The sequence below is a fragment of the Serinus canaria genome, chromosome 1 (assembly GCF_022539315.1).
Source record: "Serinus canaria isolate serCan28SL12 chromosome 1, serCan2020, whole genome shotgun sequence".
NCBI lineage: Eukaryota > Metazoa > Chordata > Aves > Passeriformes > Fringillidae > Serinus > Serinus canaria.
In genome coordinates, this window is record NC_066313.1 from 107,342,418 (window position 1) to 107,368,336 (window position 25,919).

General features: G+C 37.4%; 3 protein-coding genes across 6 annotated transcripts in view; 2 read left to right on the forward strand and 1 right to left on the reverse strand.

Annotated features, from left to right (window-relative positions):
• The window catches only part of CASK (calcium/calmodulin dependent serine protein kinase), a 186,653-nt gene that overhangs the window by 83,211 nt on the left and 77,523 nt on the right, over positions 1–25,919 (reverse strand). For all 4 annotated transcript variants that reach the window (XM_050979225.1, XM_030234796.2, XM_050979217.1 and 1 more), the window contains exons 3-5: positions 24,469–24,574; positions 18,747–18,824; positions 17,360–17,432 (exon numbers count right to left, since the gene is read on the reverse strand). In XM_050979225.1, coding sequence (XP_050835182.1) covers positions 17,360–17,432; positions 18,747–18,824; positions 24,469–24,574 — 257 coding nt within the window. The remainder of the gene's footprint in view (positions 1–17,359; positions 17,433–18,746; positions 18,825–24,468; positions 24,575–25,919) is intronic.
• Positions 688–5,798, forward strand: GPR34 (G protein-coupled receptor 34). Its single transcript, XM_009089612.4, has 2 exons — positions 688–1,069; positions 2,806–5,798. The coding sequence occupies exon 2, from the start codon at positions 2,828–2,830 to the stop codon at positions 3,968–3,970; it is 1,143 nt and encodes a 380-aa protein (XP_009087860.2). The 5' UTR covers positions 688–1,069; positions 2,806–2,827; the 3' UTR covers positions 3,971–5,798.
• Positions 9,091–12,048, forward strand: GPR82 (G protein-coupled receptor 82). The gene is made up of 2 exons (XM_009089613.4): positions 9,091–9,689; positions 10,898–12,048. The coding sequence occupies exon 2, from the start codon at positions 10,927–10,929 to the stop codon at positions 11,938–11,940; it is 1,014 nt and encodes a 337-aa protein (XP_009087861.1). The 5' UTR covers positions 9,091–9,689; positions 10,898–10,926; the 3' UTR covers positions 11,941–12,048.

The following is a 25,919-nucleotide window of genomic DNA, read 5'->3' on the forward strand; positions in this document are numbered from 1 at the left end:
AAAACAACATACAGAAAAAATCTATTAGAACACAATTTGGTATTAAATACACATACTCAAATAATTGCATTTAATTTAGAACTTCCTGCATTTACTCAAAGCCTCTCTTTTCAATACCATATTATTTAAAATGAAGAACCTCAAATTTGTATACTACTTCCTGAGCATACATTACTGCTTAAATTGCAAAACTAGGAACTCAAAAAAGTGCACAGGACCTACCAGGAAAGTTCCTTCTGACTACCTGTGAAGTTATCATCTCTAACCACCCATATCCTTCTGTAAAAGTTTAAACTATATGAGAACAAAGACTTCAAAGCAATGTTCTTGAGATCTTAGTTTAATTTAGGCCTTGTCATATTAGGTCTTCTAGAACTCACTCTTAAATTCCCAAATTATAAATGTAATTTTCAATTCCTGTGCCCCACTTGGAAGAGTATTAGCAGGTGGTATTATTGCTGCATATTGGATTTCACTTCTGCCTTAGTGAAATGGTTCAGATGCACACATTGGGCACTTTCACATCCTCTCGTCACTGTCATTTGGAGTGAGAAAGGATTCTAATCCCAGGCAAGGAGAAAGGTAGATGGGAGAACTATACAAACATTTACAAAATGTACCCTTACACTGTGGTGCTGACTTATCTTTACCCTCTACTGGAAAAAAGTGATGGTATTTCCACGAAGTGTTAAAGAGATGACAGATTGTACCAACATCATCATCACCCAAAAAACCACTGGCACTTCTCATAAGAAACAAAACCTCTGAGAAAAAAACTTCCAATCTCCAATTCAGAGCAAAACTAAGAAAAATTTACTACAGAAATTCTCTCAGCAGAGCTCAAATAAATTTGGTATAGCCAGTTAAAAATGCCTTTAAAAAAAAAAGCAAAGCAGTTGCAACACCAGTTAAAACTTCCCCCTGTTGCCAATTGCACGAGTCAGCTGGAGCTCGCCACTTTCAGAGAGAAGCTGCTGCTGCAGCTTTCTAATAAAAGGACCTGCACGTTTCTCCTCCTGGTCTTCACCAGTGCTTTTGAGAACCAGCAGAACTTCTTAGCACATAAATGGTAAGTGACTTCTTTTATATTTAAGCTATAGTTCTCTTCATTTTAATTCTCTTAAAATCTAGGTTTAGGCACGTCTGCTTGCTTAGAGGTGACACAACTTACGAGAGTGAAAAGTTTAGTTCCAAATCCATTTGCAGTGTAACCCAAGTTTCTCTCTCATTGATCTAAACTTCCTTATACAAGTCCCCATAGCAAACATTTTCATGGAAAAGCAACTTAAACATGAAGTCATTGCAGTAGATGGGTTTCAAGATATATTGAAAACATTGCAGTTTGAAATCAATCTCTTGAAATTACTTGTTCTGACAATATCAAGTGGCAAGTATGAGAACAGTTGGTTTGGAAACTGCTAATGTACCCTACCAGTTTAATGCAATTGTAGGGTCAGACAACACAGGATGTTAAAATATTTTAGACTCTCCTCTCTAGAATTCAGATTCTGTAAATACATTAGGTTTTCTGAAGAATTTTGTCTAAAGTGTTGCTGCTTTCACTGCTGTGGCTGCATCACAGAATTAAATGTAAATTTGCATTTTTTAAGACCCAGCATGCAAATTGCATGGCCTACACACAGTCCTAGCATAAAAGTTATTTTAAGATTACATATACAGCAGTGGTTTTTTGTTTTTTCCTTCGCCATAGCAGTTGCCAGAAAACCAAGTGCAGAGTGCTAAAACCACTTCTGAAAATTTTGTGAGATTATGGGAAAAAACCTCTTTCCTCTGTAAAACAAAAATATTCTAAAGAAACTTTTTTTAATGGCATTTCTTGTTGCTATGACAAACAAGTCAAAGGCTAAAGTTTTATCATCACTTATCAGAGATAAACACCTCTCTAAATGCCTTCATGTGACTGCTCTCCAAACCACACACTTCTGGTGTGCCTTTGTTGGTCAAGGCTGATTTTTATCTTTCACATTGTACTTTCCTGGTCAGCAATAAGCTTTGTGAAATTAAAAACTATTCAATGAAAGCAAAGAAAACCATGAAAACAAGAAAGTTTTGAAAACAACCTGTTACTGCATTATTGTGATTTCCGGCTAATAGTAGTTTCTTTGTGTAATACTGAGTTGTGAATAGCCAAGAAAAGGAAAAAAACACTTACATTTATGTGAAGGTACAGATTATTAAAGACAAGCTACTGCAATAATACTGTCTCACAGGGTTACTTATAACACAGTACATAGCCAAATAAATATTATTAAATGATTAATGCTTTTTAAAGTGAGAACCAGTGAGTCACATGTGAGAGATGTGAATTATTTAAAATTAAAATGAGTTTAGACTTCCTTTAATGTACTTCTATGTACTTTGTGTCAACACTGAGAATACTTAGCTATGCTTATTTGTCCCTGCAACTTAGTTAAAATTTTTTCTGTGCTAGAAATTCTGGTCCTAAGAAGTGAACTTAAAAACCTTATTTATTCTTATAGATAAAGAAAATTCCTAAGTTTGCAGGAAAATGTAATAGTTGACTTTTAAACAACACAAAACAGTAATAACACTGTAATTACATAAATATTTATCTGTGAGTACTCTACACTATCTGTTCTCTCTTGCCTGCAATTACCTAGATGATATCTGGCTGAAACTCCTTCTATTCAGCTACATCAATACTTGGTGCATTTATTCCTTTTAGCTACTGCCTTTTATGTTTATACCACATTAGACTGTAGGGTATAAAGCAGACAGACACTTGAGATTTAATTCTTAAAATCTCTCTTTGTCTTTTTGCAGAACAGCTAAAACCCCTTCTCAAATGATGGCTGCAACTCCAGCTGATTTACCAACCATTGGTCCACACGAGGAAGAATTTTGGAGTAACCAAACCAACCTGACCATAAATGCCTCAGAAAGCCACAATGATGCCAGCTGTTCCTTGGATGACAACAACTCACTCTCACTTGCTTTGATAGTTTTTTACTCTATTATTTTTCTTGTTGGATTGGTTGGAAATATTGTAGCCCTGTTTGCTTTCCTGGGCATTCATCAGAAGAGGAATTCTATCCAAGTTTACTTGCTAAACGTAGCAGTTGCAGACCTCCTGCTCATCTTCTGTCTTCCCTTCCGGATCCTCTATCATGCCACCAACCGCTGGCTGTTCGGGCGGGTTTTTTGCAAGGTTGTGGGAACTCTGTTTTACATGAACATGTACATTAGCATAGTACTGCTGGGACTAATTAGTCTGGATCGTTATATAAAAATAACGAAGTCTGTGAAGCGTCCAAAGATGCTAACCACTACCCGGAGCGTGCAGATCTGCTGCACAGTGTGGGCCATTGCACTGGCAGGATTTATAGTGGTAGTTGCACCATCTTTCTTTAAGGCTGAGGACAGCAACTCTACCAAGTGCTTTCATTACCGAAGCAAAAAGAATGCAAAAACAGAAGCAATTTTAAATTATATCACTGTACTGATTTTTTGGATAGTTTTTTTCCTTTTGATACTTTCGTACGTTAAAATTGCCAAGAACCTTCTGAAAATTTCGAGGAGAAGGGCAAATTTTCCCAATGCAGGAAAATACACCAAGACAGCAAGAAATTCCTTCATTGTTCTCATAATTTTCACCATCTGTTTTGTGCCTTATCACATGTTCCGAGTTGTCTACATCACATCACAGTTACAAACCCCATCCTGTTACTGGATGGAGATCATTCACACCTGCAATGAGGTGATGCTCATATTTTCATCATTTAACAGCTGCCTAGACCCAGTTATGTATTTCCTAATGTCCAGAAGTGTTCGTAAGACTGTATTCCAACTGATTTGCAGAAAACTTCATGGAGAGAAAAGCCTAAACCTGGAGAGCACTTCAGACATAAAACTTGGGCAATACGCTCAAGATCGATTATCTACCACCACTCCTCACTCCAGCTACTCAAGGAAGAAGTCTGTGATTTGAATGTTTAAATGAATCTCTGTCACTCCAGGTCATCAATTTCAGATCACAAAATCCTCTACTCTGGAGCTACTAATTCTCTTTCCTCCTCTTAAGAAAAATGAGAAGTCGTACTTCTGTTTGTGAAAATGAGAAGTTACTTTTCAGAAGAATTTTTTTGCTCTTGTTTATCCAAGAAAACAAACTAGGAAGTTCTCAGACATTTTGTGTTGGACTAAACTAGAACACTAACTCTTTAGGGACCTTTCCACAAAGGGGTTTGAACCTGTAAAAGTAAACTTGTATATATACATTAATATTAGTAGCTTGTGTATGTAAATAATAGATGAATTATGCAAAAAGTAAAGTCTGTCCTATTTGAAAGATCTAGATACCATTATAGATTTTATGAATTTTTTGGTTTTGGTTTTAATAGGTTTCCAAGAGATTTGTATTTTTAGTACATTTACAAATGTATTTTTAAAGAAAATATTCAAGAATTTAGTTACAGGAGTCTTAAAAATGAGGTGAAGAATACAACAGCTATCAATTCAGTTTTAAGTACAGAAGACACTCTCAGTTTTATTAAGCAGCAAAATTAAAATAATCAATCCTACTAAGACCCTTGTATTTCCAACACTTTAATGAGTGTCAAGTGTCTTTGCTGAGGAAAAGCAAGCAACACTTTCAGAAAATTCTACATAAGTGAAGGAGAGATGATGTGGGTATTCCCGAAGATTTCCTTCAATGTGACAAATTTGACGACTGCACAAAGTAGTTCAGCAAGGAACTTTAACTCACAGAATGGAGCAAAAAGATCAGCCAGGTTCAGGCACTGGTCTGCTCCTAGATTTCCAAAGCCACACATTCCAGCTGCATGCTTCCTCCCTGGCAGGACACTTTTCTTTCCATGTGATTAAAATAATCTTGATAATTGCTGATGCCATGTGAACAGCAATGTAATGACAACGTTTCATAGCCACAGCTACATTCTCAGATACTAAACAGCTTTATGTATTTAGGCACAAACAAATTTCAAACTGCAACATTTCTCAAAAACCAGAGAGCTGAAGGTAGGGAATGTCTGGCACCATGATGACTAAAGCAGCACAACCAAGAACAAATTAAATGTCTGGTATAACAGACCAGAAAGGCGAAAGATATAGAGGCCAGATATCAAACTCTGTAAAATGATTTATTGTCTTTACACACACAAACAATACTGCTCAAGTAAGTAGGTGTAAAGAAATTGGTTTTAATATGACTACCAGCAACTTCTTTAATGAATCATGTGACTTTTAATCCCAAATCTGTGTCAAAATGTGTGGGTTTTTATTAATTCCATACAATATTCTGATTTTACAGAAGATACTCATATTACTCTGAATGAACAAAGTAAACATAAGGCTTCACTTCAGCTAGATATAAACTCGGTTTTTTGATGTGAATTTACGTAATTCAGATTTGATGGAACTGGATATAAACACGTTAAACAAATTACAATGACTAGCCAGTCTTTTTTTTTTTTTTAAAATAAAAAATTATGGGGTTTCCTTATCTTCAAAAGAAAGATTCCCACAAATGTGTAATTTTGTAAAGATATGATGGTAACTGACTTTTTCTTAAAACATTTCAGCATACAACAGAGGTGTTTGTACAATAATTTCTGACTGATTCTCACAGAAATTGCATTTCAGGATCTTTTACCTATCATTTTGCCATCCTATTATATTAAAGCTTCTCTTGGTTTTGTATTTGTCCAGCGCAATTTTATTATGCAATACTGTAGTTCTACATAATGACATCAATTCTGGTACATCTAGTGGAGTTTATAAACCATAATTTTACAAGATTTATATGTTATCTCATCATTCTTTCTTTTCTATGCTTATTCTGTGAGCAGTTGGTTGATGATACTGAACAGCAGGTTGGGGTGAGGGTGTGGGCTGGGGAATTCAGGAGAGGACAGACATGAACAACAGCAGCTTTAACACAATGTGATTTCTAAAATTCTTTTGAATGAAATGGTAGACCAGAATTTTCATTTACAAGGTTTGTAATTCATGGACACAGCAGTACTGCCAAAATAAACTCAGATTTCTTCAGAAGATCAAGCAGTAGGTACAGGGTTTTGACAGTGAAAAATCCAAACTCCATTAAATTAATCGACTCTCCAGCTCAGAAATGAAAATCTGAGAGGGAACAGGTCCATAAGAAAATCTCTAAGAGCAGGAATGGCACAGAAGAGGGGAACAAGAATGACCATACCATCTTGGCAAAGTGCAGCATTAAGGGAGCAACAGCCAGAGCAGAGAGACAACTACAGAAAGCAATCAGAAAATACTTTTGGATTTCTACAACTCTATAAATCAGTGCATCAAGATGTTAAAGGCCAGATGTAACAACTGGCTCAGAATGGGATCTGAAACTAGACAGCGCTGTCACACAGGAAGCAGTTACTACTGACCAAGAAACAAAACCAGGTATATTTACTCTTTAAAAAAAAAATGTTTAATCCTCACATATTTTTTTCTGCAATCAATTTTCCCAAATTTAAAGGGTAAAACACCAGGCTTTACAAGAAAATATTACTGAAGGACAAACAGTCCTGAAGCATCTTGGGAAACCTGCTGAAGATCACACTGTGCTGTGTCCAATGACCACAGAATCAGTCACTCAAACAGTGTGACTTACTTCTCCTCTTCCCATTACCTAAGTCTTCAGGTGAACTTTAACATGAAGGTAATTCTATTTATTTTGCTTTCTGTATTTAAAGGCTAACTCAACACACATCCCTATATAACTGCATGAACCTCATTTTCCTCAAATCTATAAACACATGAATTTCAGCTGGTGTATCAACATGTACCAGTGTTGTGCTGGTTTTGGCTGGGATAGACTTCTTCACAATATGGGCTGTGGTTTGGGCTTGTGAACAAAACAGTGTTGACACCCAGGGATGCTTCAGCCATTGCTAAGCAGCCCTTGCACAACAAGCAGGACTTCACTGCCTCTCAGAACACCCAGCAGAAACAGGCTGGGGGTGCACAGGGACATGGGAGGGGACTCAGCAGGGAAGCTGGCCCCAGGGATATCCCAGAGCAATGGTGCCATGCTCAGCAATAGAAGCCAAGAAGGAAGCCTGGCTGTGTTGCTATTTTTAGAACTCACTGGGCACTGGTCAGATGGGGTTGCTTTATATCACTTGGTTCTTTTTGTTTTCTTTTTCTTTAAGCTTATTAAACTCTTTCTCACAAACCATGAATTTCCACTTTTACCCTATGGTTCTGCCTCCCAGCCCACTGGAGAGGAAGTAAGTGAATGTGTGGGATTTAGGAGCTTTCTGGGATAAAACACAACCAGCTACGTTGGTAGATACTGGCAGATTTGATCAGTGTGTCAGGCAAAGCAGGAGGGAGCACAGAAGGGGAGGTCTGTTCTGCAGCACAGCAGCCACAGCAACAAGAGGGGGAAGATGCAAAAACCATGAACAAGTTTTCTCACTTTTACCCTTTTGATTCTTCTCCCCATCCCACTGAGGGGGAGTGAGTGGGCAGCTGGGAGGGCTCACCTGCCTACCAGCATGAAACCACAACATCAACTTTCATTTTTCGCACTGAAATTAAATGCAATTATGGTTTTAATTTGCAAACTGGTGTTTCTGAGGACAGACAAATAGCCATTATAAAAGAGGAGTGCAACCTATACCACTGAAAAACAAGTGAGAATCACATTATTACCAGAACTGGGAGCTTCACACATGGAAGCTTTAGACTGATGCTCTGACAGCCCACAAGGCTGTGAGAGACAGTGTCAAAGCCTTGCTGAAGTTGAGAAATTCCACCACTGGGAATTTCCTGGGTTTTGTGTTTTTAGAGCCAGAAAACAAGTTGTCTGCATATAATGATTAAATACAACACATGTTGCCTACTGGCAATATAAAATATAGAACATGTATAAATTATGAGTGACCATGGTTCAAGAATAGAGAAAATGTGAATCATTGAGGTGAATGATACACATAAAAATAATTATGAAGAGCTTAAGAGTGAATGGCATAAAAATGCATGTGTTCCATTTGAGTATCTTCAAATGCATTTAGATAAACCACACCATTTGGAAGTTAGGTGAATGGAAATAGTCCACAAAAAGAATAAGGAAGGTGCTTGCTACAGCTTAGAACCAACAGCAACTGTATTCCTGGGACAGGTGGCATTTTTAAAAAACTTATAATACTTCATTACTTTACTACTGCTCTCAGTAATCCATTCCAAAATAAAGTCTGATAGACACTAGTTCACTACAACAATTCAGAAAAAAATGTAGCAGTTACCTATTCTTACATCATGAGTTATTATCATTAAATTATAAATACTACAGGCAACAGTCAATAACCAACCAAATAATAATAACAGCAATTTAAAAATAACCTGCTAACTGGAATTGTTCACACCACTCTCAGCAACTTTTCAGAATATGCATTCTTGTATCTAAACCTCAGTGGAATGCCACAGCAACAAGGGCATCTAACACTACTTAAGAAACTATTAAACATGCAATAAATAGACTCTCTCTGTTAGAATGATTTTTTTAATATAATATACATTCAGAAGTGGAAAACAGGCTATAAGTAAATCCAACAAGAACAAGAATTAAACTACATGCAAATTAATTACAGCTTCACAACCTAATTACTAATAATCCATAGCAAATAAGTGTAATTGTAAATGAGTTCAGCTATAAATTCAGAATAGGAAGCCAGCTTATACGTCTATTATTTTAGACAAAAAATTAGCAATAATGAGACTGAACAATGATAACAGATCATGAGGTGAATTTATGCTTAAAAATAAAGCCAAACTAGCAAAACAAGAACCTTACCTAACTTCTGTTCTCATAAAGGAACTTATTTATAGGTGCTGAAAAGCCTTATCTTACAACCACAGATGTATCAGAAAGCAGAAAGCCCAAAAGTCTCAACTTCTGCAGAGGTGACCGGAGTTTGCCCTGTGATCAGACCTATGCTGTGGAGGAAGGAAACTGTCCTGTGTACACCTCTGGATGATGTGTGTGAAACTGCATTTCTTGGGCAGTCCATTGGGTCCATTTTCCCTGCCAGAACCCTTGGATGCATCAGGCGTAACTGCTTGCCCACAATCCATCACCTGACCAGACAGAAGAGATGTGTCCATGTGGTCTCTCCTGTGAGGACAGGCATGGACACAGCACTACTGCAAGTGGCCTTTGGGAACAGACAGCTTGGTGACAGCTTGTGGAGCTGAAAACCTGCTTGATATGACTAAAAAGACAAGTTCTCATGCATACAATAGCAGGGTGAAGGAAAGTGGGCAGTCCTAAAGAGAACCCCTCCACCCCCCAAAAGAGGAAAGCACTACATAAAGCATTGCAAGGTGTTTTTTCTGTGCCGTACTTAAGGACTGTCACAGCTGCTCTTCCCTGCTATTGCCATCTTTTTTTTTTTCCTAATGGAGCTGATCCTGACTTAATTTCAAAGCCTTTTTTTGTACAGACATCATATTTTCTGAACTTTAAATGCCTACCTGCCTCCTGACATTGTAAAAGGAAAGTGTACACACTGAAAACCTAGTTATGTCAGAGAGAAATTTTTAACTGCACTCTCCAGGTTCCAGTGCCATCATTTTCACTGCAGCAGTGGAGATTAAACAGATATCAGACAGAAATATTTCCTCTCAGCAAAAGAAGGTGCCTGCAACTTCCACAGGTAAGCTTAAAATTACTACTTCTTTGTTTTACCTGATGAAATTTGGTCAGTTACACAAAAATTTTCATTAGACTTCTAAAATGAGTAAATTCAACAATTACTTTGTGAATTCAACTCACTATAATAAAAGAATTTTTTTACATTTTGGTTGAACAATATGTATGGAACTTAGTGTACACTAAAATGCAAGAGCTATAAAAGTCAGTTTAATTTGCAAGTCTGTCAAATACTGCCTACAGCACAGTTTTTATACTTGGTGTCTGGGCTTTTTATAATTGCTACACTGAACCCTCTTTTAGCATCTGAGTTCATTTGTTTACAGCTGTTTAAAAAAATTATTGTTAGTCTAAGTCTGAAATCTGTTTTTTTAAAAATATGATTTGATATGAAAAAATAATTTGATATCAAATTAAAATTTGATATTTAAAAATATGATTTGATATGAAAAAAAAGGATACACTCCACTAAAATATGAAAGTATATCTATGCATAGAACAGTAAAAACTCTCCACTACAGGGTTGTAAGCTGAAATGTCACTTTTTACACACAGTCATTGCACAGAGCTTTCATTTCTTATTTTCAGTTTGGAAATTGAGAAAAGACTGAAAAATGAACTTGGAAAAAATTAATATACTGCAATTTTTAACAATTACTGTATATATTAAAAAAGATATAGACTGAATTGCTAAATGTACATCTCACATTAGAGCTGTGATAAAATAACACCACATCCAGACATGAGCACAGAATAAATATGTATAGTGAGAGTCTTGCAGTATACAGACTAATTTATAGTTAAATGGAGGTACAGATACTCTTCTGCATTTCTGGAATTAAAGTAATTCTTTGCACTTAATTTGCTCATTTAATTTTAAACGGTTTAAGTGGTTTCCAAATTAGGTTACAGACGTTCCAGAAGACTGAGAAATAAACCAAGATCATAGAAGTTATTGCCAGACCCTAGCTTGAACCGTCAGCTTCCTAATTTATTTTATTAGATTCTATGCACATAAAAGCTTTGGGGTTCAATTTTTCTTCATGAAATTTCAATGGAAGAGAATGCCCAAACTGTAACCTCCTGCAAACTTAAGGGAACAGCATCAAAGGAACACTGAAAAGTCAGGGAGACAGAAACAGCTGAGATAAGAGCAAAGAAGAGATTTTAGATGCACATTACAGAAATATTCATTTTTAAATTGTGTTTCAGCTCTGACCACTCAAGAAATCCTGCCATAAATGAACAACTCATCATGTCTTCAGCCATCTCCAGCTACCACCGTAGCTCTCCCCATCCTCTACTCCTGCCTGTTTCCCGCTGGAATTTTTGGGAACATTCTGAGTGCCTGGATATTTTCACGGCAGGCGCCCACCCGAAGGACTCAGTACATTTACCTGGCCAACCTGGTGACTGCAAATCTGCTGGTTTGCAGCACCATGCCCTTCCTGGCCGCCTACTTCGCGGAGGGGCACCGCTGGCCCTACGAGTCAGCGGCGTGCAGGGTCGCCCATCACCTGGGGACGCTGGTGATGCACGTCAGCATGTACGTGACCATCACCATCCTGTGCTCCATTGCCCTCAGCCAGTATGCCACCCTGAAGAAGAACTGTGGCCCACAAGACTCCCCAGCTCTGCCAGGAACCCTCCACGGGCGCCTGCTGCACGTGTTCCGACGGCCAAAGTTCGCTAAATATTTGTGCCTTGTTATCTGGCTGATTGTGCTCTGCATTACAGCCACAGCCATCCCCTACAACGTCCAGGAGAGGGTTTCAGGAGAGTTCCCCACCTGCTACAACATCAAGGTAGAGGCTGGTGAACGTCCTGCAATGATTGCAGCTTATCTTGCCACTGTGTGCTTCTTTCTGTCTTTTATGACCGTTTTGTGGTCGTACTATTCTCTTACCAGACACCTGAGCAGAATACAAAAAAACACCTGTATTGGAGAAAAACATCTCATTTACAGAACAGTGAAAAGAAACATTCTTGTCATCCAGATGATATTAACTGTCTGTTTTCTTCCATACCATATTTTTAGGCCAATTTTCTATGTATTGCTTACAGAATATGACTGTCCAAGGTTAAATTATTTAGTGGAAATTAAAAATGTCCTTACTTGTCTTGCTGCTACTAAAAGCAGTTTAGATCCAGTTATAACCCTTCTGTTAGATAAAACATTTAAGAAAAGTCTTTATGGCCTGTTTACAAAATCCACACCAGAACATCAAAAACGTAATGATGATATTTTCACTTAAATGGGAAGGAATATGGAAAGATTTTCTCATAGACTATAAATAATAATAAAGTAATTTTAACTATCTTTAGGCAGGCTTTGATATAAAATGACAAATATTTAAATAAAATGGTAACATAGTGTATTTTCTTTTCAAATCATCTTGCCTGCTGCATCAATATTGGCCATAATAAATCCAATGTGTATTTCCAGATGAATCCAAGGAGTTTGTAGAGTGAACAGTGTAATACCCACTCATCCATGTAATACAAAAGATGTTTTACAGTTGAGCTATGGACAGTTCCTTTTACCTAAAAAGTCAAGGAAGAAGGCAAAAACTAGGCTGAAGTTGAGGACCCAGCTCTCTCTTTTTATCAGCAAGAGTTTTGGACACAGGTTTCCTTTACAAGAAGGTTGAACAAAGCACACCCACTTGGGATGGGTGAACCACAACTGTGCTACACATCCAACAGCCAAGTAACCACAGCAAGGCAGAACTGAGCAGTCAAAGCTTTCCAGATGGCAAAGTGCTGCTGACAGGACTGGTTTTAGATCATCAGCTCCAAGTCTGGGTGAGCTGAGCTGTTCACCACCAAAGTGCTCTTCTGATTTGCACATACACAAACTCAAACCCCACCATTTCTGTCCTTCCTGAAGTACACTTTATAGGGAATGTAGCTGCAGTTATCTCAGCAAAATGCTGAGAATGTAGCTGCAGTTATCTCAGCAAAATGCCTGCCTGGGCTTGTTTCTCTTAACACAGTTTTTGAGGGCAGCATAGGCTGAAGACATTTCTCCTACATTTTTCTAGTCACAACCACTTGTTCCCCAGTGCTTATCAAAAAGGCAAGAAAATGAATGAAACTTTGGAAACTACTAATCAAATATAACTTTGTAACAGACTCTTAGCAAGATCCCACTCCAACACTTCTACATAGCACCAAAAAATTACATATGCCTGACTTTTTTCCCCATGTAATCTGCCCAAGATGATGTCCTTTAAAGTTCTTAACTGCATCAAAGTTTTTCTTGCTCCAAATAGTGGAAAAGCTTTTGTGCAGTACAGGCAATTTGAGAAACTACAAATTGAATCCTGCATTGGTCTAGCATTTGACAGAAGAGTTCATGGAGGAAAATCCCCCAAAACTTAAAGGCATGAGGGATGAGGAGAGTTAGAAAAACATTACAGCAAAACAAAGCTCATGTGGAAAACTTCTTGCATTGCTTGTGCCAAAATCATAAGGTAGCAGGTGACATGTGAATTGTTTAATAAAAACAATAAAACAACTAATTTCTATTGCAGTGAACACAAAATCATAAGGCAAACAGGCCCAGCACCTGGTTTGCAAAGCAGTTTAGAGACCACAAGAGTCTGTCAAATTTTTGGTTAAGCCATTCAAATGTGTTGCATGGGAAGCCAGCTCATCCATCAGAAGAAAAGTTTTCTGACTGTGTGAACAAATGACTGAAATATAAAAACTTATTGACCATAAAGTTTGTAAATGTTCGACTCCCAGGTAGGACAAGCAGAATAAATACACTTTTCTCAGCAAAACTGCTTCTGAACATACTTACAGGTCAACAGGAAAAGGGCTGGACAAAACATGGAGACCTTGAGATAGGAAGCAGGGGCACAGGAGTGAAAATAAACAGGGGGAAAAGAGCATTGCCTGAAGACACACTGAGAAATAATACTGAAAGTTTTGGGTTTGGACTCTCTCAACTTGTACACTGAATGAGGAAGTGTACCTCAGAAAAAAATGAGGTACACTTGAGTACACCTCATTTTTGGAGTGGCCAGATAGGACACTTCAACTGCACCTCTGATAGTGGATGTACAGCCTTAATCACTTTTTAAAAACTTAATATGTAACAAAATCCTCACCAAGAAGCTGCTACTGGATCTCAAGGATCTAGTAAGCTCTAAAAAAATACAGACAAAACACCAATTATTATGGCATGTAATAGAAAGTATAAAAGAAGTTTCAAAGTGAAAAGACTGGAAGGAAAGTAACATGCAACAGATTTCTCGTTTTGGGTATTCAAAGATGGAAAAAGATAAAGAACAGATCCTATCCTGGTTATTTTTTAAATAGCCAAATATACAGTTACATAAACACACACAAACACATATATACTACTTTTACTCATTTTTTAGATATGCCTAAAAGCAGAAGTGTAGGAGTGTTGAACTCTACTAGCAAAATCTGAAATGCTGAGCTAGAAGCAGTTCAGGCAATGAAAGAAGTGGTTACTGAGTGCACTCTCAGAATTCATATCACAGGTTAAGTTCTGTATAGTGCAAAAATCACCATGCCAATCTATCCACAGGTCAAGTCTCAAGTCCCCTGGACCAACTCAGATGTGTATATGACACACAGGACAGAGCATAATACTTGGTCCTATTCCCTGGAAAAACTCCCTGGTTTTGACTCCCAGTCACAGAAGTATTGAACTGAATCTTAATGACAGAGAAGGTAGAATATGTGTATTTTTGCTTTAGCAGGTTTATCTGTTTAGATGATCACATATAGGAAATAAGCATTCATACCTATCGAGATTAAGCTATAGTGAAAATTTTGGATGTCTGCATTTTGCTGACAGACTCACCCTGACCCCAGTTGCACACCAATTTGCTAATCAGTAACATACACAGGTACTCAAACTACATGGGAATCATGGAACAAAGTTGGAGTACTTGGAATGGAGTTAAGGATAAAACCCCAGCAACTAAAGCTCTTGATGTGATTAAATTACTCTTAAACCTTATAAACTCTCACTCTTATATCCCTCAGTTATATTAAGAGGTATTTTTATAACAAGATTTTTGCAACTATGGAAAATTCTACATAACAATAAAGGCTCACAAAAGATTGCAAAACCTCTTGATGTTTTACTGATAAAAAACATTCTGCTAAAGTTATTGCAAAACTAAGCCAGTGACAAATGGTACTGAAATTGCAGCAGGAGTTTTACAGGAAAACACAAGAATCTCATTTCAGAGCCACATCCCCCCCTTTCCCTTTTGTTGTACTCTTACATAAAGATTTCTCTGGACACAAGCTGCTCTGTAATAACATTTGGTAATGGAAAAGACTTCCTTTCAATGCTGCTACTTTCAACAGCCACCTTCTGGGTATTCCTGACACAGCAAGGTTATGACAGAAGAAAAGGAATTGCTGAGTCCTCTATCAGTAGGTTAGCAGAACAGGAACAAATGTTGTGGTAAGGGAAAAAGTTCTTGACATTCACATTTCTGATGCACAGCTGTCTTGAGTTTTCTACCTTCCTGCATCTTCTGTTTTCCTTACCATATGATCCAGCTTCCAAGCACTGACGAATCATGTTAACTGAGGGTGAAGCAAATTTGTAATTGTCACTGATTATAAAGCCTTTAAGCAATGCTGAAGGGGGTCAAATTATGTACACAGGCTCAAGAAACATCTGGTCTCTGAGAGCAATTAGGACAACTGCAGGCCATCCTGGGAAAGCTTTCACCTCTTGAGTCTGACATCAGATGTGAATGTGGGGCACAGGGAGTTTGTCCCAGGCTGGAGTCACTTGGAAACGTCAGGTGAAGTTTCTGGCACCAGATAACAGCAAACTTTAATTTTGTCTACTCTAAACTAACTTCCTCATCAGCCAGGGGCTAAGGGAGCACAAAAACAGCTGAAAGACACCTGAACCTTACTTGGACTATAAGGTGCTGATTTTCCCGAGCAGCAAAAAATGACCAAGCATTTTACATTTCAAAATAACATTCAGAGAAGGTCTAAAAGGGGGAAAAATGTAGCCTGACTATATCAACCTTACAGGTTTTATTAAAGCACTTTCACCCATTCAAGTAATTTCTGAAGTGGTCATTTAGCCTACTGCCTTTCAAAACAACACCTACAGTGACATCTAGAGCCTGGATACTGCAGTTTAATGTGTTCAGCTCCCAAACCCCACAGCTCTGCACTGCTTTTGCCAAAACAAAACACTGTTGGTTTACACTGCTTTACACTGATACCTTGGACATTTTTTCCTAACCCATGTAATTTGTTCATTTCTAAGGATGGTATTTTTAAAAAAAACCCTGTGATCCTGAGGTTCTAAGAGACAGGATAAACACTGAAATAAATCCCCACTTCACCCTCAGTGAAATAGCCTTCCTCAAAGGCCCTTGAAGCAAACACTTGGTTTTCTTTCAAGAATATGGTCCAAGAAAAACAAGTGGAGCTTTCAAGAAGACACAGCAACATAAAGATGACGTTAATTCTGAAATTCATGAGGTACCAAAACCAAACAATTAAAAGTACCTAGAACCCTCAACACAGAACAGGATGAGACATTTTTCCAGCAATTAAGAGCTGTTAATTAATTTTTGGACACTGTTTTAAGAAATGACTATTAAAACAACAAACTTAAAAAGAAAGCCTGTTACATAATGATCTTCTTGATTTTTAAAAGGAAAGAAGTAAGAGGTTGTGAATGGTCTGCAATGTCTGGGTACAGAAGACCAACTGACTCCTCATAAAAATCACCAGTTCAGTGTCTGTACTCTCTCTCCTCAAAGGTCACCTGCAGGAGTCTGAAGCACAGTTTACCCTCCCTCCAATCTTCTCTATTCACTAAAACCACTTCTCAAACTGCACCATCAGAGCTTGCTAGTATCTTCCTTAATTCCTACAGTGCTTGACTCACTTTGGATGAAACCAAACTCTTGGAGAAGTGGAAAAACTACTTAAGCAATGACATTAACAAAGAATATGCATATTCAAATTGAAGAGAGTCAAGCACACTTGGGTTAAAACTCCCCGCTACTTACAATGAAGTACTTTAGGATAAACTACTTCCATAAATATCCATAGAAACAGCACAAAGTTTACCAGACTAAAACCAATATGTATACACACTGGTCTTAAACACTGCATTTATCCTCCCAAACTTATTTATATTAAAGAAGTTTTCATAATAATAAATGCTTATTGGACTGTCTACAAGAAGCAGCTAATATTACTAATATTGTAGCATTCAAGCCTGTGCATCTCTAGGAAATCTTAGTTTGAATGAGGGCTGTCATTATGCTGTCAAATTGATGCCAATAAACTACCAATTCCAGTTTAATTTATGCAATTAATTTATACACACGTTTTTCTAACAAGAAGAGAATGCAAGCAGATTCCATATGAATATTCAAAGACCAGAAATTAAACTGACTTTCAAAGCATGTTGTAATCAAATGCACATATAATTTGTGAATACAGACCTCCTAAATGTTCTATATTGATGGAATTAGGGTGAGCTTCTATCTTACATGACACAATACGAGTTAAGACACACTCAGCAAATAAGAGATTCCTTTTCTACAGCTCCTCCCCTCTCTAAATTACAGAAATTAAAATTCAGTGCTTTGCATTATTGTGATGAAGAAGACAAAAGTAATTAAGCCCCCTTACCTTCACATCTCTGTGAATTATATTATTATCATGACAGTAACGTAGAGCTTCCAGTATCTGTCTCATGTAATGACTGAAAAAACAAACACAATATGCATGACAAACCTGCAGGAAAAATTACTATACACATTTAACAACCAAAGTATTACGAGTCTAACTGTATAAAACTAATCAACCAATTTAACCTCAAATATAGAGATTTTTGTGGAATGGAGTTTATGTTTATAGTAGTGAATAATACAATCTAAAGCTTGAGAATTATTCTGATTGAAGATGAGGGAAATTAGAAATGAAAAATCTGTGTTTTCCAGGTTTTTGTAAAGATTCCAAATGTTCAATAATTCTGCTTGATACGACAAGGAAGTCAGAGACTCTCTCTCTCTTTTTTTTTTTTTTTTAAAGTAACAAAACACAAAGGAAAAAAGAAAGAAAAAAGTGAGTATCAGTGCCTGATTTATCAGGAAAAGGACTGCACCAAGGTCTTGGCTTGCTTGGTGCAGCCTGGAGAGCAACCTCGTTCTCCACTGTATCCAAAGGATGCCCAAAGAGATCACTGCCCACAGCAGGGCCAACACGTGCAGCAGCACCCTGTGCTGCTTCAGAGCATCACTGTGGCTCAGGGAGCCAATCCTTGTCCTCTGGGGGCTCCAGCTGGTTACAGGCAATGTTTCTGTCCATAGGAACATCACAATACACTGGATCAAGCTGCTCAGGGAGGCTGTGGAATCTCCCAGCTTGGAGGGATTCTAGACCCCACTGGACAAAGCCTTGAGCAGCACAACACAAATGCTGTGCTGAGCCTGCCCTGAGCAGGAGGTTCCAACACAGACATTCATGTCTCCTCCAACCTGGTTCCTATGATGCTAAAAAATCTACAGTGCTGAGAAAAGCAAAGAATGCTGTGGGCTTTGAGCTCAACTATCAGGCCATTAGGACAGTGGATTTCATTACCCTTTTGCAATTTTATAGACTCTTTCATCTTAGTTAATCTCCTAAGTGAGAAGGTGAGGTGACCATAAATACAGTGATACATTAGAAAGAAAAAACCAAACCAACTCCATCTAGAAAGACCAGTAAAATTCTCACCCTGTCAGGCAAGTCACTTAATGCTATCATATGAGAGATCCATAAATGCAAATACAGCCAATTAGGCATCAGATGTGAAATACAGTTTTACTCAGTAATCTTATCCAAATCTGTAACTAGAAAATGGCAAAATGCTCCAAAATTCTACTTTGATTGTGCTAATTATTGCAATAAACATCTAGATTGTGGAAACAGGATTATTTATAGTACAACTTTCAACTTTTAGCTAACAGATTGTACAACACTACATTCCATGCTTTTCTATTTATCCTGAGGGATTAATTAAAATTATAATAAATACCTGGCTACAGCCTCACTGTAGACAAATCCAGCATCTGCTCTCTTCACAATTTCAAAACACAGGTCTGCTCCATCCATACTGCAGGTAAAAAGAGGCAAAAATGCTTAAAACTGGTAACTACAATCAATTACATAAAAATGCTTAAAAAAATCTATTTATTTCCCTAACATAAATCTTACATAAAGTACTCTAGATACAAGTACAGTGCATTACTCATTAAAACAGCATTTAATGGCTGATCTAATAGAAAATGGCTTGCCACAGGTTAACCATTTTATGTCCCGTAAGTCATGTAACAGTTCTCTAAAAGCATTACCTATACCAAGCATTTACTTAAATTGCTTAAACTGCTCATTGAACAAAGTGTGCAAGAAAAGTCAATGCCCTGCAAAGAGGACACTGCAATTTAACAATTAGCTCCTGATATTAGGTTAAGTGTGTTCTTATAAGCATTACAAGTGCAACTCTATACTAACTACTGTAGTAATAAGAAAATGTTACTCAATTTGAATTTTAAATGAAGAATTCAAAAAACACTCTAGAAATACAGGACAGTCTTGCCAGTTGGCATTCTCCTCTAGATAATTAAGCAGCCAAGATGAGATTTTACAGCTCGCAGACACCTGAGAACACTGAGAGCCCACATACTGTATCACAGCTCTGTAACTTTATCCCTTTTTCCTCTTCTCCCTCATCTTTCTGATCACCAAACTTCCCACAATGAGCAGCACTACACTTTGGATGCAGATATATTCACAGACCTTAGTCTGAAATTAGCCTGTTATTTCTCTAAAATGAAAGCAACCTGGTGCTGCCCTTCTTTTCCCTCTCCTGAAAGGGACCTAACATTGGTATCTAGAAATGTTCACAGCCTGACAGGGCAAGAAGAGAGTAACAAGAGGAACAATAAAAATCATATAACTCATGTTTAATAAGGCACTTGCAAAAATATCAAATGTAACATGACATCTTCAGCCTTCACACCTTTTCCTTTTACTCTCCACAAAGAATCAAGGGGGAAAAACCCAAAAGGCAGAATTTCCAGGACATCTGGACAGACAACATTCCCAGGGCTGTTTCAGTAAGCTATTCAGAATATCAGCATGACTTCTGCTTTGTTACATACCTGCAATGCCAAACTTCTGCTTAGGGAGCCACAAGCCATGTGCAGAAGCTTTAATTCCCAAATAAATCCCTAAGGTCTCCCTCATGCAAAATGCACCATTATGTGGATAGAGCACTGATAACTGTAAGAGGGACTAGTGACCAAAAGAAAAGCACATTGAAAGTGCAAAGAGCCCCATACTGCCTAACCTTGTCTGTTCATCAATATTCCTCTCTGTAGGTTTTACTCCCAGCAGTTTTTCTGTTTTGCACAACTCCTGACACCAGTTCTGCATACAGGGCTAAATATCACCCAGAGGACATCACGGAGTCCATACAACAGCCATGGGGCAGGGACCTGGAATTCACTGGCTCATTGGTAAAAATCAACCTATCAACACTCTCAAATGTAGAATATACAAAATGTATGATAAGCTACCAAAAATAAGGAGATGTCATTCTCATGAAGCAGCAGAACCCTTTAGAAGACTAATTATCTGTACTTCATAACAAGTCAGGGAAATTAAAGATCCAGAGGCACTCAAGCTTTTTAGCAGCATCAATAGTTTCTGGGACATGGAGGGAGGAGTGTAATGTTTTTACATTAATTTTTCTATTACACAAGGTGTTTATAATCAGCATGGTCTTTAACATCTATTTCTACATCCCACTTACAGATTCCAGCATTTTTAATTGAAATTTTGTACCAGTAAAAGCCAGTTTGAATTTCTTCTTGGAAAATATATTTGAAAGTTTTACTCCATTAAGATGAACTCTGTTGGCCTCCCAGGCACAAATATGAGTTAGGTGTACTTTAATTTCTCACTTCAATTGACCATTTTTTCAAGACAAATCTTTTTTTTAAAGAGAAGATTGTGATTCACATATAAAGAGGGCTTTTATCACTCCATGTGATACAATATATTCAATACATAACACTGAATTCTACCTGAAAATCATGAGACTTTTGTCTAGCTGAGGCTGAAAAAAAGCCAGAGTCAACACCTCAGCTATAAGAAATCCCAGAAAATTCAGTAAACCAGCAGACTAAAAACTCAGCAACAGCTCAACCACAAGATGACTTTGCAGAAACTGAAAGCCTTGTATGATAAAAAAGCAATAAAGCTTTTGAATATTGATGGAATGAAAGTTCACGAAGTCTCAAGGGTTTCCAACTACCAGCATAAGCATGTGAAAACCACAAAAAAAGAAAAAAAGGTAAGTTAAAATCCACTGAAGTTAACATACAAATATATTCATGCTGAAGACATAAGTGGATGATGCAAAAAAAATTGGGAAAATCAGAACACAGTCATAACCTGAGAGAATTCCCTGACACCAGCAGAGGGAGCTCATGGAAGGGATATGCACTGACTGGGACCAATATATTTAAAATAAATAAATAGATATACACAATAAGTTAAATAAAAAAATACATAAATCTGCTCTGACACCAGCAGTGACTGAAGAACAGACAGCATACTGCATAAGAAATCTATGTTTTCATACTGGGGTATGATAGCTTTGAATTTGCAGACCTAATATGATGTGGCTTACAATTTAATTTATAGATGAAGAGTGAGAAAGCTTTAGAAGCACTGCTTCATTTAGGGAACTGAATTATTACTTAATGAAGATAAGATAAAAATGGCCTCAATTTGTGCTAGGGGAGGTTTACATTGGATAGCAGTAAAAATGTTTTTACTGAGAGGGCTGTCAAGCATGAGAACAGGATGCCCAGGTTAATGGTGTAGTCACCATCCCCAGGGTTCTTTAAAAAACGTGTAGATGGGGAGTTCAGGGACGTGGTTTAGTGGTGGACTTAGCACTGCTGGGCTAATGGCTGGACTTGATCATCTTATGAAGTCTTTTCCAACCTAAATGACCCCATGATTTTATACAGCTGCCAGCAAATAACACCAAAAATGGGGAAGAAAATTGCAACTCTATTATAAAGAGCAGAATTGGCCTTTCCCAGATGTAAGGTATATCCAGAGCCTCCAAGGGATCATTTCCTTCAGAGTAAAGAGGCCCTCTGGGGGGGCCAGCTGGGATGTGTGTGAGGGAAATCATTTTGCACAGGTAGGTCCTCTCTCATTTGTAATGCAGTAACACCTAAATACTTTTAAAATAATATTTTCAGCTTAGCAATAGGATCTTCTGGGATAGGGTCTGCTTCTTACTCTACAAATGCACTTAATATATTATGGCCACCTGCTTCACTGCAATTTAGCACAGCAGCACCATGCAGCCTGCTGGTAATGTGAGACACAGGCCAGTCCGAAGAGAGCTTGGGCTTGTGTATGAATAAGGAGATCATAACAGAGTTCATTTTTTGGTGTTAACCTCCCTGCTACTGTACATCTTCATCAGTGCTTCTATGAATTGTGGTTTGATTTTTAAAATGTTTCTCTTCACAAAAGCTTTGAAAATTGGGCACAAATTGTATATTTTCCTGAGTGGTTCAATCAGTTGATCCCAGGTACATTTCACTTGTATTTTTCCTGTATCTGTAGGTTTGGCAGGGTTCTCCTAGCAGCTGCCCCATGCAGCTCACAGCCTATGGAACAACAGTGAACCAATGCATCATTTATGTGCAAGTGATGGCCCCAAGTTTTAGCTTTGGTTATTCCACACATTTTATGTGCTGGGCCTGCCTTAGTTTCCACACAAAGCACCTGCCAGCCCACAAATCACTCATCACAGCTGGGTTTATGTCTCCTCTGCAGATCTGTGTTATCTTCCCCTTTTCAGTCCCTTCAGAATAACTAGAACCTAATGAAATATATTTTATTACTGTAGGCAGAAATTTGCTGCAAATCAGTTGAGCTGGTTACAGTCACAGCATAATGAACAGAAAGCAGTATGGAGGAAAATGAATTACCTGCATGTACAGAGATGCTTTTGTGCTAACTCCAAGTTTGTTTTTCTGGTCACAGTTACAGAGTGTGCCCCTAACTGCTCAGACTCAGACAATGCAGTCTCACTCCACACAAACACCAGCCTGCTGCTGAATCCCTTTACCAAAGCATCCCCTCCAGCACAGCACCACATCCTGCCACAGCCCTTCCATTCCCTCCCACATCGAGCACAGGTGCTCCCACTGCCTCATTTTCTATCACTGCTACGAAAGACTGATGATTTTTGTGTACAAAGGAGACAAGGACATACATATGATAAACAATCATCACCCCTCAAACAATTCAGCTTCATAATTCCTTCTTTCATGTGGTCTGAAGTCAGGTGCAGTATTTGTGTAGTAATTCTAATTGTTCAGACTTGCTTTTTATGTGTTCAAACATAAATTATAATAGGGTTGTCATTAAAAAATAATTACTGCTTTTGTCTCAGATTTCTGAGCTATCAGCATGTTAAAAATAGAAGCAACCCCTTTTTTCTTCCATTTCAGAATCTTGTTAATTATCTGAGTATGACTACCCAAGGTGTACATAATTATTTCATAATAGGGTAATTAAAATGCCTCGGTCAATGCTTTGGGATTTTCAAAATAAAATGCAAGTCAGTACTGAATCAAAATGTACAGAGAGGAATGCATAGAAGAATTATTTCACAAACTCTAAGTTTATAAACTCATTTAAAAAATGCAGAAGACTTGCCAACAACAATTTTCTGCTTTACCTAATGTTTTTATTGTGGATTTTCTACTACCTCAGTGGTAAAACATCTGAGAATTATTTTTTATGTGGACATCTCAAATCAAATTCTTGGCCCTAGTGGGTAAGCCAGTTTTACCTAACAAACCTGTGTGATGTGGTTACTCCATCATCAGCAGCTCAAATCCATCAGAAAACACAATGGAGGAAGATCAGAGACATTTAAGAGGTACAAATACATATGCCCAGACTGACTAGGAATGAATATATAGGGAGCATAAAAGGAAGAGCTGGTAGGCAGAGAGAAAGAAGATCAAATACAGAACATGCACAAAAAACCATTTCACCATTTCACATATCTGGTTGCATTCTTCCCATTTAGACAAAACCTAACTCAGGAAGAACTAATAATTTTCTCTCAAAGAAAGAATGTGGTAATTTCAGGGCTGCTGCTCTTCTTTGTTTCTTGATGTAGAATAAAAATACCCGTCCATTGCTGAAAAGTCATGTTTTGTTCCTTCTCACAACTAAACTTTTACATTAAGCTTTCAAAACAAATCTTATAGACAAAAGCCTCTTTTTGTATATTGTGAACAGGTATATTGATTTACAAGAACACTTGAAAACACCAATAACTTTACTTTTTTATCTAATAATAGGAAAGCAGTGCTAAAGAAGCAACTGTGTGGAAAAAGCTAAACAAAATTTCACAACTGGAACAAAATACCCTCAGTTAGCCAAAGGGGATGTCAAATAGCAGATTTTCAACTTGTTCTCTTACCCTGCAGCCATCAAAAAAAGATCATGCCTGTCTTTACAAAGCCCTGGTATTCACCACTTAGACAGTGGGAGAACTTTTTTTTTATTTGGGACAACCTGAACTTGACAGAAATTCATATTTTCAAAGTAGTCCAGCCCTCTGAGCTACAAAACCCACAGGTAGGAGCAGACATACTTTTAGCAAATGACAACATGGAAAGGTGGAATCAAGGAGAGAAACTTACAACTCAAAGACCATATAAAGCATTCCATCTGAGCTGTATGTCTCCAACAGTTCAACAATGTGAGGATGCTTCAGCATGTGACAAATACTGGCTTCTCTCTTCAGATCTGTGGAAGGTAAGAAGGTAGTTGCAGATTAGCTATATATTTAAGCTATTTAGAACACAATGTTTGGAAATATGTACACATTTGAAATTTTGAAAAAATTCAATGATCTTTATAAAGAACTCTGACAAGATGATTTTTAATTATGCTTAATTCAAATACATATCTCTCAAAATTTAACAGATTCTTGAATTCACATATTTATAGAAGATCTCCTTGGTCATAGACTGAAGAACTCTACAGAAATTCCTCGAAAGTACAGTTGCAGACTACATTGAGATTTCCATCCTAAATATTTAACAACACTGCAGAATTACCTCCAAATGCAGAAGACAGACTTTCACCACGCTACAGAATTATTAATAAGTGGAGGTCTCTAAAGTCTCTGCTCAAAGCAAGGTGAACTGGAGCAGATTGTGCAGGGTCACACCCAGCTGAGCTCTGAACATGTCCAGGTGTGGAAACTCTACAACCTGCCCAGAAAACCTACACCAATACCTGATCATCCTCAGAAGTAAAGAAGTGCTTTTCCTATGGTGAAATTTCTTACAGTTTACTTCTTCAGTAGTATTTATTTTAAAATCACATTATATGAAATGACACTGGCATAAATTTTAATTAGCATACATTAGTTTGTATCTCTGCTCTATAGAAGAGTGAATAGAGAAGGAAAAGTTGCAGCTAAAAGAAGAGCAGAAACCACTCTGAAATCTCTCGAAGTTTAAAAGCTTTTGTTTTAAACAACACTTCTGCTTTTTCTGATCACAAATCAATCATTCTGCACAAAAAAGAAATGCAAAAAACCAAACCACACTGAATTATTTTTCTTTCTTCTTTGTTAAAACAATTTGGTATTTTTGTTATTTAATCGTCCTTACACTTTTTTTCTTTAGCTTATCTACTTGTATTCTAGAAAGAATAGCAAAATCTTGAATGAATAGCTTTGATGATAATTTGATAAGTGAGGAAAATATCAGTCTGAATTCTGAAGCAGACATTTTACTTTTCTATTCTCTTTCCATACAATTGGTCATTGTTCAAGAATGACCTACACGTGCATTTATGGAGAAATAAAAATATCATTTCTTGGTTTAAGAATATTCACCAGATAATTGGGCTACACTAGAAAGAAATTTACAGTGCACTATTTTCACATGTGCCCTCTTACATTCTTAATATGAATCAATTATATTGAAAAATGCAAGCAGCAAGATGAAGACTCCTTTGTGAATGTGAAACATTTAACAAGTAATTCAGATTTATGCTAGACTCTTGATCTTTCAGCCATATGTAAATTCAAATGAAAAGCTGAGAGTTTGGAAATGACTAAATTTCAATCCAAGAAAAA